The sequence below is a fragment of the Carettochelys insculpta genome, chromosome 11 (assembly GCF_033958435.1).
Source record: "Carettochelys insculpta isolate YL-2023 chromosome 11, ASM3395843v1, whole genome shotgun sequence".
Classification (NCBI taxonomy): domain Eukaryota; kingdom Metazoa; phylum Chordata; order Testudines; family Carettochelyidae; genus Carettochelys; species Carettochelys insculpta.
The window spans coordinates 7,687,919-7,700,854 of NC_134147.1; the positions used below are offsets into that span (position 1 = coordinate 7,687,919).

Below are 12,936 nucleotides of genomic sequence, written 5' to 3' on the forward strand. Positions count from 1 at the left end.
CCATCCCCTTCTCTGTTCCCTGTGGGATGTCAAGAATTGCTGAAGAATTAAGGATTGGATACAGGAACTTCTGTTCTGTCCAGTACTTATACTTGCTCCCTTTACACCTGGGGGAATTCTGTGCTACTGTATATTCCCGTGGACTTTTTGCTTCTCCCACAGAAATGTTATTTTCTGACAGGGAAGCAGAGGAAAGACATAAGAGTGGTCATTCAGTGAATTGTTTTGTGTAGCTAATGGAGTAGTAAATCACAAGGTGTTGGGGGGGGGGGGGGGGGGGGCGTGGGCGTGAGAGTGTGTGACTTGGGACACCCCAGCCAGTGGCTCCTACCCTGTGCCAGATTCAGGTACCTTCCTGGGCTGAGGACAATGTCCAGGTTTTGGTCAGACCCACTGCCAGAAACTTCTGGGGCTGCAGGAAGTGCTTCCCTGCCAGCATCCTGACCCCATCACTCCTCACTGTGTGGAGGTGGGGGGGAGAAGGGAGGGGGCACTTTATGTGGAGTTGCTCTGTCATCCAGGCAACCCCATGCATCCGGATCATTCTTATACTAAGACTGCCTGAGAAGCCTCACCTGCTACATTCAAAACGCCCCTCCCCCTGACCCTCTTGAACCCAAACCTCAACAAGCCTCACTCTCTGCATCCTCCTGCATCTATATGCCCCTGCTAAACCCCAGTTCTCTGAATCTGCACCCCACCACTGCATACAGACCACTTTATGTGCTTGAACACTCACCAACAAACCCTGCATACCTGTGCCACACTGGCTAGCCCCTTGCACCCAGACTCCCACCCCCCTAAACCCAACCAAGCTAGAACCAGGACCCACATCCCAACAACCAAGCAGCTGGATGTCCCCTGCAGAGCCCACTAAACCCAGACTTGCCATGCTGAACCCCAACCTCCTTCACCTGGACCTCTTGCAGAGTTCTACTGTGACTGAACCCAGAACATTCACCCACCTCGCAAGCCCTGGTGGGCTGGTCGGTTTCCCAGCTCCCACAAACCCAGGGGAGCCAGAAACCACGCTGCCGCCTAGTTCCCATCTCCCTCCCAACTTGTGCAAAAATTTGAATTACAGAGGAATTGCAAGAACATGGCTCCCACCCAACTCAGGGTTTTACTGTATGTATAACACCACCTTTACAGAAATCTGATTAAAACAGAAAGCAATATGAACAATTGAATATACACATCTGCAGAAAGAAGCTAAATCCTGACTAATTTCTTGGTCCTCATTCAGACAAGACTTCATTGACTTCAGATATGATGAAATAAGAAAAAAAAAACCAGGGATTTTGAAGAAAAGCAGAGAAATTTCTCACATGGATAAGAGATATGCTACTTTCCAGCTACTGGCTTTTTTTTTTTTTAATTTATTTATTTAGGGGCAAGTGTACTATTCTTTGAGTTTCCTTTGGCAAGTATATGAAATTACAGAATACACAGAAATCTGCAGTCACAATATTGGTAATGATTATCTCTCTAACAGCTGTATTATGGCTACTTGGGTGGAATGAGGAAAGGCTCTGAGTCAACACCATTTGACCCCTCTCCTGCTAGTATGGTTTGAGCTGATCAGAGTGCATGTCAATACAGGGTGTATGCTAATGAAAGCACTGAAATAAATCTATGGGCTCTGCAGGTCTTTTCAGAAAATAACCAAAGAAATGAGAAGTAAATGTTTCAAGAATTTACTATTCCCTCCTACCCCAAGTGTGTCAGCTCCATGGAGGGTCCTCGACTGAACACCCACACTGTATGACAGAATTTTCCCTTTCTCATTTTCTCCACATCAGCCAGTTTTCATGGTGGGAGTAAGTTAACAATATGTCATCCTTTTGAAGAAAAGAGAATTCAGTTTACCCATGAAAAACTAAATAGCAATTTTAAGGTTTGCAGGGGTACCCTGTTCCTTTAACACCCTTCTACCAAACAATGCATCACCAAGACTCAACAGCTTTTCAGAAAATGTGGATGACATCCCTATAGTAGCCAGATAGTCCATTACCTGAGACTTTGAATCCATGTGTTAAATACGCCTTATTCCTCTGTATGGTCTGTTCACTTATAACATATGCATTTCTACTTAGGATATTTTACATTCACTCAGAAGAACAATACCACATCCTAATATGAGAAAAATCATGGACTTGGGGATGAAACATTTGATAGAACATGCAACCAAAGTTTTATTGAAAGCATGTTATGATTTGAACCCTTAGACAAGAAGTGTGATAAATAGGTAATAAACTTTCAATCAAAAGAGGAAGAGACCTACCAACAGTGTAGTTAAAAGATGGTTTTATTAATCAACAAAATCTAGTGCATGGCAAGAACCCATATGTTGCCAGAGGAATGATAAGAGTGGTGGTTCTCAGGAATCTTACATGATAATAAATTCTCATGGGTTTCTGATGGTACAACATGCTTGCAGTCACTGACTGCTCTTTACAAAAGTACTAATCTTGAGCTACCTCATTTTTAAAAACATAAGAATGTCCTTTGCATCAACTGACTTTGGCCTGACGTTTGTCACTTTTAATGCAAACACCTACCCCTCAAGTGATCATTTGTGAATTTCCTCAGATCACCATTCTTAGAATGAGTTTCTTTCTGAACTTCCTAGCAGACAAGTTAGAGAACACTAGTTACTGGTTCAGGATAGATCTCTGTTGTGCTGTATTGGGCATGCATGTGTAGACTCTGAGAAGAAGTTTCTATATTAAAAATCTGAGAAACCAAGTCTGAGAATTAATGTGAAGGTGATAACTTCCTTTACAATATTCTTTACCATCTTTACTCTCAAGTGATTAAGAAGGAAATGCCATAAAGAAGGATTTTTAGCCCCACTCTGAAACAGGGACACAACCTCTGCTTTCAAATATCTCTTCCTCATGCTTTCTACCTGGACTTAGATGAAAACAGGTTAACAACTTCAAACTTGGTCTGTGGTGCACTGAAGACTAAGTGACAAAATGACTGTATTCCTGAGGTTGCTAAGCATACGTTGAACTAGTCAACTGTGACTTTCTTTCTTTATGTAGGAAAGAATAGATCAAGCAGTGCTGAAGATACTCTGTCTTCTTACAAGTTCTAAGAACAGAGAGCGAGCGAGCGAGCAAGGAACAGGTTACAGCTCTGACATATACCTACTCCCTTAACAGTATTTTTAATTTGTATTACTGAAGTGTCTAGGAACCCTACTCATGGACCATCATGCTAGGTGGTATATAAAGACAGCATAAAAAGATGATCCTGGTAGGAGTCCAGTTATATTCCTACTTTCTGGAATCTGGTAATTTAATAACCAGTTTCTGCAGATTCAACCTTAGCTAGTGGTTATACAACATTAAGAATGAATTTACTAATTGCTGACAGAAAGTAACTCAAGAATTATGCCAGGTAACCACACAGAAGAAAAACTAGTTCAAAAATTTGATCTTAGAATAAGTATTTGGTGAATCATACCCTATCTTCTGTTTCACTTCTGAAATAAAACTGGGTTTGGATGATAATTTAAATGCTGGAGTTCTCTACGGACTGTAATAGGTGCTTCCACTTGTTTCTTCAAAGCCCTGATTCTCAAGATGGTCACAGTGGCTCTTGATGAGAAATTAGCTTCCCCGTACCCAAGTCATCCTAGATAAAGCCCCAGCCTCATAGGAGTGGTAATTTTTCTATATTTGGTAAAGGCAAAAAAACAAGAACAGCTTTGGGGATGGATGAAGTATTTTACTGGGTCTGGATGTGTTGTGTTTTTGGGCACCTCCTCAGAGCTGAGCATAGTTTTCCACAGTAAGAGGCTGCAGCCAATGGTCTGAGAGTTGTGGCTGCCGCATCTAACTTCAATCTGGGTGATTATCCTATTCTCCTGTGTATGGGTTTGGCAGAAATACTCCCTCAGCTGGTATGACTATGCCCTTTAATAAGGAGGTCATAGAAGGCTTAACCAGAGTCAAAAAAATGAAGTTCTTATAATCCTCAGACAAAAGACAGGGCTTTAAGGGAATTCCAACTCCTCCTTAATCAAATACTCAAACAAAAAGAGGAAGAATTACACAACACTCAAACAATTTTGCAAGAGCCAGATCTTTGAGTTTTTATGTTTATATTTGAGTTTTTAGTGTTGTATTTTCTAAAAATATAAACACCTATGAAACTAAACCCCCATTTATATGTAATTCTTCAGAGTCTAGTGAATGTTCTGAGGTTTCTCTAAGTCTCAGGTTTAGAGATTTTTCTTTCTATTTAGAGAATTTAAAAAGCTCTTATAAGAGGTTTTAAGATTTTTATTTCTGTTTTATTGCTGCCAAACTTTTGAGAGAAAGGCATGAAGGTCTCTGTGAGAGGGAGATCACATTAGTAGGGAGATTGAAAGGAAGGAAGGATGGAGTCTGTAGGCACGACCTCTGCTTGTCTCCATAATTAAAAGGATAACCACTTTATGACCTTCTGGGATTAGGGAGGCTGGATGAAAAGTAGAAATAGGTCTAATCTGTCATGGAGGAGGATAAGAATCACTTTAATCTATACTCCTTTGATGCTTTGTCTGGACTGCGTGGGGACTGACCGTTGAAAACCCATAGGCCGTTTCTACACAGGCCACTTCTTTTGGAAGTGGCATGCTAATACATGGAGCAAAAGATGCTAATGAGGCGTGGATGCAAATTCCCCACACCTCATTAGCATAACGTCACATGATTTGGAGTCCGGAAGACCGTTCTTCCAGACTCCAAAACGCCATGTAGAAGCGCGGCCCCGGGGGGGTTTCTGGAAGGACATGCTTCTTGAGAAGGCCCCTTCTTCCCAAAAATTTTCAGGAAAAAGGGGCCTCCAGAAGAATGACTTCCTTCTGGAAGGCGCTCCCCCCACCCGGGGCTGTGCTTCTACACGGCATTTTGGAGTCCAGAAGAATGGTCTTCCGGACTCCAAATCACGTGATGTTATGCTAATGAGGCATGGGGAATTTGCATCCACACCTCATTAGCATCTTTCGCTCAGTGTATTAGCATGCCACTTCCGAAAGAAGTCGCCTGTGTAGAAATGGCCATAATGAGCCAGGGCTATTGGGACAAATGGCTCAATGGTATCAGACAGTTTGCATGTTTCATAGCAGATGCAGATAAAACAACTTACAGAAAGGGGTTACTCTGAAGCTTCCTCAACCTTCTCAGCACAGACTTTGCCTATGTGCAGGCTGGGAATAGAAACATCTTCCTGGTGGTTTCTAAGGGAGTGAGGATCCTTGCCTTCCCCAGGTTTGAGGAATCTGTCGAAACTTACCTGATTGCTTGCTAACTGTGGTAATAGGGGTCCAATATTTGATTCGAAAAACTGTCTTAAGTTCCGTTGTTTGGATTCTGTCCTGTTCTCAATAGAAAGAAGAAAAAAAAAAAGCCCAGTCCACAACTTTCATGTGGTCTGCTTGACTATCCTGGGATAGATTGTGACTACACTCTGGTTAGGAGCTGAGTTTAACTTTGTCCTGCTGTCTCTCTCTCACATTTCAGAGAAGGAGAGTTCTGTCTTTCAAACCCTCAGAAACCCAAAATATTATAACTCTTTTGAGGGGAAAACCTCAACGCCACTGAAGAAACAGATACTCTTACCTAAAAATATCTTAAAAATCCAGTGACCATTCTGCTGCAAAGGAAGACCTTCAGTATGCTACATGTGCTTCTTGGAGGCTGGAATGGCCACTGCTACTTGTTCAGAATACCTGACCTTCCTGTATTTCCAGGAACAGCATAGGCCTATCCCAACCAAATTGCCAAATGCACACCGCATATCAGGCACGATGTTGAAGAAAGACAGATTACTCACCGTAGTAACGGTGGTTCTTCGAGATGTGTCCCCGTGGGTGCTCCACAATAGGTGTCGGGCTCGCCCGGCGCCGCAGATCGGATCTTCCAAGTAGTTTCTGCCGGACCGCGCATGCGCCGGCGCGCGCCGCTCCCTTGCGCGCTCCTGGCCACGTGCGCGATCCGGTCCCCGCCAGTTCCTTGACCAACCGCCTCGGATGCTCCTGCAAAACACTAAACAGAGATCCGAAGCGGGGAGGATGGGCGGGTAGTGGAGCACCCACGGGGACACATCTCAAAGAACCACCGTTACTACGGTGAGTAACCTGTCTTTCTTCTTCGAGTGTCCCCGTGGGTGCTCCACAATAGGTGACTACCCAGCAGTAACCCAAGATAGGAGGTGGGTAATCGGATTATGTGCAGCTTGTCCCCGAGAGGACCGCTGTCGAGAGACGGGTATCCTCTTGGAATACCCTGTGAAGGGCGTAATGTTTGGCGAAGGTGTCACGGGATGACCAGGTCGCCGCTCTGCAAATGTCTTTTAGCGCAACGCCCTTGAAAAAGGCTGTTGATGCCGCCACCGCCCTAGTGGAATGAGCCCTGGGAGTGGCCAGTAAAGGAGTCTTTTTGAGTTCGTAGCACATTTTTATGCAGGATACGATGTGCTTCGAGATTCTCTGCGAAGAGAGACCTTCTCCTTTCGATTTGGGAGCGAGAGAGACTAGGAGTCTATCCATTTTCCGGAAGGACTTGGTCCTGTCTACATAGAAGGCTAGCGCCCTCCTCAGTCCAGACAACAAAATACCTCTTCTGGGAATACTCCTCTATGAAGACTTTCTGACATGGAAGAGGTTGAGAATAGAAACTACCTCCACAGTTCCAAAAGTCCACATCGTAAAAGACACCATAGAAGTCTACATATTAACTGGCCCTTCCTTAGCAGAGCGGTCAAAGATTGAACAGGCCATGGATAAGTAACTGCACCATCCCATCTCCTACTTTATTGATCCTACCAGGTCAAGACTGAGGCACAGTGGCAGGGCAATGAGAAAGTATCTCATACACAGATTCTGCCCATCTTCATACCATTCTTTAGGCAGATGATTTTTGTTTACATCTGTCAGCCTGGCATGTTTTAATAAACACTAAAAACTCACTTAAAGCTAAATTCCGATGCTGCCGTTGTTAACAGACAAGGGTTTGGCCCTGTTTTTTTCAAGCACTTAAACTGTGCTCAGCACCTTAGAATACATGGGTTTTCCAGTTGCGCATTAAGCAAGATGACCTCTCTTCTGTTACAACTGTTTGTTCTCTTACCCTTTCCTCACAGGAAGCAGCATGTGCAGTGGAGTGTTATGGTATGGAAATCTGTGGTTTGGTTTTGTTTTTAATAGCAATATACCCTTTACTGTGTGTTTATGTTACAGAAGCCAAGGTTAAAGAAATGCGCTTTGCACTTGGAAAAGAAGATAGTGAGGTTTATGACTGCCACTGTGATGCACTTGCTTCCTAGATGAAGGGGGGTTTTGAAATATATACTAAAAAGAAATATTTTATATTCTCTTCTTCTGAGGACTCTGAAATCCAGATTGAAATTGTAAGCTACAGAATTTTTCCTATATTTTTGAAATATTCCCATTATATCAAAAATGTCTGGGTACAATTTTTACAGACAAGAACAATGCACACATTTAAAAGTTCTTCCTTCATATTGTAATCAAACACAAAATTAAGTCTGTCCTACATAAATAGATTCTGTAGACAAATAATTCATTCCTAAATTAAGAGCAATAAGAGTACCTGACACCGGAAACATTAATTAGCTGAACAAGCATTTCCCAAGATCCAGTAAAGTGAAATATTTGCCATTAAAATTAGCTATATTCTCTGGCTTTCCTAACTAATTTACTATTAATTTAATGTATATCAAAGGTCTAAAGAGTGAAACTTTATAATGTTTATTTCAGTTTAACCTATCAAAGAATTGATTTAATTCAGCGCTTGCTTTTGACATAATTCTCTCTTTTTTATTAGGAAAGAAAGGGCACTGTACAGCTAATGGGATGATGATGTACGATAAAGCTGTGTGGTCCCCCAAGCCTTGCATTACTTGTCTCTGTTCAAAAGGAAAAGTGATTTGTGATGAAACCACATGCCTTCCTCTGACATGTCACAGAACTGTAATACCCGAAGGAGAGTGCTGCCCAGTTTGCTCTGATATTGGTACAGTACACCATGCTATCTTCTTATCCATCATTTAATTTTCTATTTGTTATTTTTACAACATCTTAAAAACTATTTTAAACTATAAACAAAACATTAAGTAAAGGCAAAATGCAAGTTATTTAACCTATACAATACAAATAATGATTGTGCAATTTTATTATACATACTTAATAATTTTTGTAAAAGATATATTCTAGAAATTATATTTCCTGTATTAACAGGAGGCCAGAACAGATTGTCAAAATGGTTCCTTTGATAGTGGAGAACCTATTTGTGTATTTAGAAATCCACGAACCAAGTATACTTCATATTAGACCTTAAAGTAACAAAGTGATAAAAGATGCTCTGAATACCAGAATTCAAGTAAAACAAATTTCAAAGGTTCATTAAATATTTTCTCTAAGATAGGGTATATATTTTTTAAAACTATTGTTTTAGAATAACATTAATTTCAGGTTATTTTAAAGCAGAAATCCAAGTGATAAAGACTCAGAAAGAATAATGCAGTTGAGTCCGCCCTCCTTTTGCAACTGGAACCCATAAACAAATACAATGGGTGGTGAGCATAAAAATATAGGTATTGGCTCATGATAACCAAGTGAGAGGATGCAGTTAACAAGGCACAATTTCATCAAGGAAAGCCTCCAACCCTGTGGCTTCAGGCAATGAAGAGAAAGGAGGGAAACAGGATGAGTGACATTTGCATAGTTAAAAGTATTATTCATCCCTCAAGAATTCACACTAATTTTTGTACTTTTGGTTACATATTTTTCTTCCTATATCTTTGCTAGGTTGAGCAGGGGTGGACAGCTGATGGTTAGACTAGCAAGAGGACCAATAAAGAGCAACAATGAATTTGATTTATTCAAATAGGTACAGTGTGTTTGTGCACATGCATAAATGCATGCACAACCTGCACTACAATCTTTCCACCACGGCTTTGAACTTCATAGGAACTTGGTAGAACAGCTGAGTCAGCATCTATCTTCAGCCAGCCTCCCTTTACCAGACAGCTTTAACAAAAGCTGTACCAGCTAGATGCTGCTCCCCCACTGGGGAAAGGGTTCTGGGAACCTATTACTACTGTAATCCCTTCTCCCATCTCCAGGCACTTTTCTTCTATTTGGGCACCTGTGCCAGTGCACATGACAAAATGCAACAGTTCAGAAATGTACTATCAAACATAACATATATTTAACCTACATTTAAATTCTATTAGCACTGCTTTGATGCATTCCTATTCACCATTTAACACCTTTACAAAAAAGAATATGGATTATATAGATTCTATGTAGTACCTACTGTAAGGTTTAACCATTGATAATTGTACTCACTTAAAACCTGGATTCTCTATTGACCAGCTGTGTTCAGTAAAATTATGTTGAAACTGGATTTGCATAATAATAATATCACCTCATAAAGGTATTATACTGATATTTGAGTTTTTACAATAAACATTCACTGGTGACCTCAAAATTGACATTTTAGTGTAATAAATGTATGATACACTTTAGTTAAAAGATTTTTCATTCTTTAAAATCACATTCTCAATGAGAATTTTCTTCTATAAATAGAATATTTATAATGTTGTGGTAGAAGGAGGGGGGAATAATGGTTACTAACACTACTTCATTCTCATTTTCTCTTATACTACCATTCTCTTTCTTTTCTGCATTTTCATTACCGTGGTCATCCTCATTCTTAGTACTAAATATTTCACTGGATGACACACCTGAAATTTCCGGTGCTTCTCCAGAGCCTAATGACCCTAGTGACCCAGTGCTATTGCAACCGCTGCATATCCAGACTGAAATGGATGAGTTATTCAGACAAGAGAAGGAAAAATTTAAAGGGAGAGAGAAGAAAATTCACAAAAAGGATAACAAGAAGACAAAAGAAAAGAAAAGTCAGGAGGAGAAAAAAAGGCATGACCACGAAGCCCACCAGAAAGTAGAGGAGGAACTAAGGAGAGAAGAAGAAAGACGAAGGGCCTATGAAAAGGAAGAGTTACAAATTGAAAAAGAAGAAGAAGAAAAAAGAAAGGAAAACAAACATCCAGAGCAAGAAAGAAAACAACAAAAAAGTGAAGAGGAAGAGGATGAACATATTTTACGAGGTGATGTTTTCAGAATTCCCCTTCGATTCCCAATTCCTGAACCTCCTGCAGAAACTCCTCCTTTGCCAACTGGATGTTCGAACTCTGATACCACAGTAAGCTGCATTAATGCCAAACTTACACAAATACCTCCAATTACAGACCCAGAGCTAACAAGCTTAGAGCTTGAAGGTAAGAAGATAAGTAGGCTTTGTATTATTTTTTTACCAATTAAAATTTAGTCATCTCTAAACCCAATCATTTTAATGCTAGCAAATTATATTGTAAAATGTTCCACATCGCTAATTTTTTATCAGAGTAGAGGTTTAAAGGCATTTTACAACTAAGCCTGAGAATTCAGGCAACTAAGCCTGAGAAAAAAGCAACAACCTAGAGATGAAAAGCTTTACATTTTACTGTCGATGCCCAAAGTAGTTCAGGACCATCTATTGTACATTAATTTATGATTTCTCTTTTTACATTAGCTCTCTAAAACTAATGCTTTTGCACTCCTAAACATGGTTTCATATATGTAACACTACTAGAGCTATGGTAACCTAATAAAACATTGGTGCTATGTTGCTACCATATAACTTGCTTTTCAAAATTTAGATGCTACTAGCACTGAGAAACAGACATACAGTTGACAGTATTTCCATAAATACATTTTACTTGTACATTATCTAGATACCTGGCTCAGACTATATAAGTTGCAATGCATTACTAATATATATATATATATATTTTTTTTTTAACTATCTATCCTAGGGAATAGCATCACTTCCATTCCAGATGAAGCATTCAATGGGATTCCTAATTTGGAAAGGCTTGACCTTGGCAAAAATAATATTACTTCTCCAGGCATAGGTCCACAAGCATTTAAAGTAAGCAAGCATACTCTTTCTAACACCTCTGTCACTGATTTGTGCTTGAAGTAGATCAGACAATCTTACAGAGCAAGTCATCAGCTAATCTAAATTACTGTAGCTCATCTGGAGTCAGTGGAGCTATGACAATTTGCACTACCTAGAGACCTATCCCTATGTAATCAATACGACTAACAACATTTTGTGATTTTCAACAAAGTTATTTTGCAGTTTTCGGCCCGTTATATAGTTGGTTGAATACTGTTTCCAGGATGGCAGCTGGCGGGTCCATGTGAAAGAGTTTTATGATCTAAGTCCAAATCTGGGGCAACAGATTTCCACTTCATAATACAAATCATCACAACTGACTCCCTTGTTGGCAGTTTACACAAAAAAGACCAAAGGTTCACATACAAAGGCTATGTGTACACTACAGTGATCTGTTGACAGAAGTTACTGTGGGAAGAGCTCTTCTGGCACAATTTCTATCAACAGATCACCTTCACATACAAAAGCGGATTGAAAGAGCGATCCACTCCATCGACAGAGAGCAGAAAGACTGCCTGGCCGCTCTCTCAACAGAACGGCCAACTGGAAACTCAGCAAACAGGGCTGCCTGGTGAACTGGAAGCCCTCTCTGTTAACAGAGGGCCCCCTGGAGCATCTACATGACTTTTTTCTCAAAAGAAACTGTTGATAAAGGCATTATCCCTCATCCTGGAGAGGCAGAACACTATCGGTGAAAATGCCGTATTTTGTCAACAGACCATCAACAAAATGCGTTTTGTGTGTAGATGCTCTGCACGTTTTGTCGACAAGACCCCAGTTTTGTCAACAAAACTCTGTCATGTCGATGAAGCCAAAGAGAAAGAACTGCTGTCTTACCAAGACACTGGATATTCCACAACATTGTTGAAGCACTGCTGCTCCCAGTCCTCACTTGTTCTGATTACATGAATTGGAGACTTGAGTTTTATCAACCTAATGCTGTTTATGGTTCCTAAACTATCTCAGAAAACCAACAGCTGCATCAGCAATAAATTAATATGGTTAGTAAAATGTAAATTTCAATTTTAAGAGTTATTTGATGATATATTTTCACATTTTGTTAACTGAATTCTGATTTTCTACCCAATTAAGATCCTAAAAAAGTTAAAACGTTTGTATATGGATGGAAACGCACTAGTACACATTCCTCCTGAATTACCATCAACTTTAGAAGAACTTAAAATAAATGAAAATCATCTCCATGCTATTGATGAAGACAGTTTACAAGGTATTTAAGAAGTGCACATTGAACCAATGAAATGAGATTTGAAACTCAAAATGCAGATATCTTGCATATTAAGCAAAATTTGGAGAATACCTATTTGAGACCAATTTTCAACTGCCATCATAGAGTGAAACAATTCACATTCAATGAGAATAAATAAAGCATGATCCTGCAAAGACTTATACACATACTGAACTTTACATTCATGAATGAAGTTAAGCACATGCCAAATCAGGATCTAAATGTATTTTTTATTGGTCACTGTCAATTAAGGCAGCATACTAATGCAAGATTTTTGCATCTTCTGTTTCCATATGAGGAAGAGACATTATGTTAAACAATGAACATAATCATTAGCAGAGCCTTTTTTGTAACAAAAAAAAAAAAAAATAGCCAGAACTCAACCAGCTCCCCTCCCTTCCTGCCCAGGCCAATTCTGTGGCTGGGGCTGCCAAGGTACCAGCACAGAAAAACACTGATCATTAGATTGATACACATATTTTTCCAGATCTTTGTATGCCAACAAAACCCAGAAGACCTGCACGAAACCTGAGTTTTTAAAATCTTAATTTGCTTATAATCCTGAGGAATGTCAGATTTTTTCCCCAGCAAAGTCTGCTGTTAACGCTCAAGTCACCTAGGAAAAGTGCGCTTTGCATTGCACAGGGA

The 12,936-nt window shown here is 40.1% G+C and overlaps 2 protein-coding genes across 2 annotated transcripts in view; one reads left to right on the forward strand and one right to left on the reverse strand.

Annotated features, from left to right (window-relative positions):
- CENPP (centromere protein P) overlaps nt 1–12,936 on the reverse strand; it is a 308,478-nt gene that overhangs the window by 82,834 nt on the left and 212,708 nt on the right. The gene's annotated exons all lie outside the window — the stretch shown is intronic.
- ECM2 (extracellular matrix protein 2) overlaps nt 1–12,936 on the forward strand; it is a 37,330-nt gene that overhangs the window by 11,951 nt on the left and 12,443 nt on the right. The window contains exons 3-6 of the mRNA XM_075005808.1: nt 7,842–8,030; nt 9,739–10,320; nt 10,897–11,012; nt 12,135–12,270. Of these exons, the coding sequence (XP_074861909.1) occupies nt 7,842–8,030; nt 9,739–10,320; nt 10,897–11,012; nt 12,135–12,270 (1,023 nt within the window). The remainder of the gene's footprint in view (nt 1–7,841; nt 8,031–9,738; nt 10,321–10,896; nt 11,013–12,134; nt 12,271–12,936) is intronic.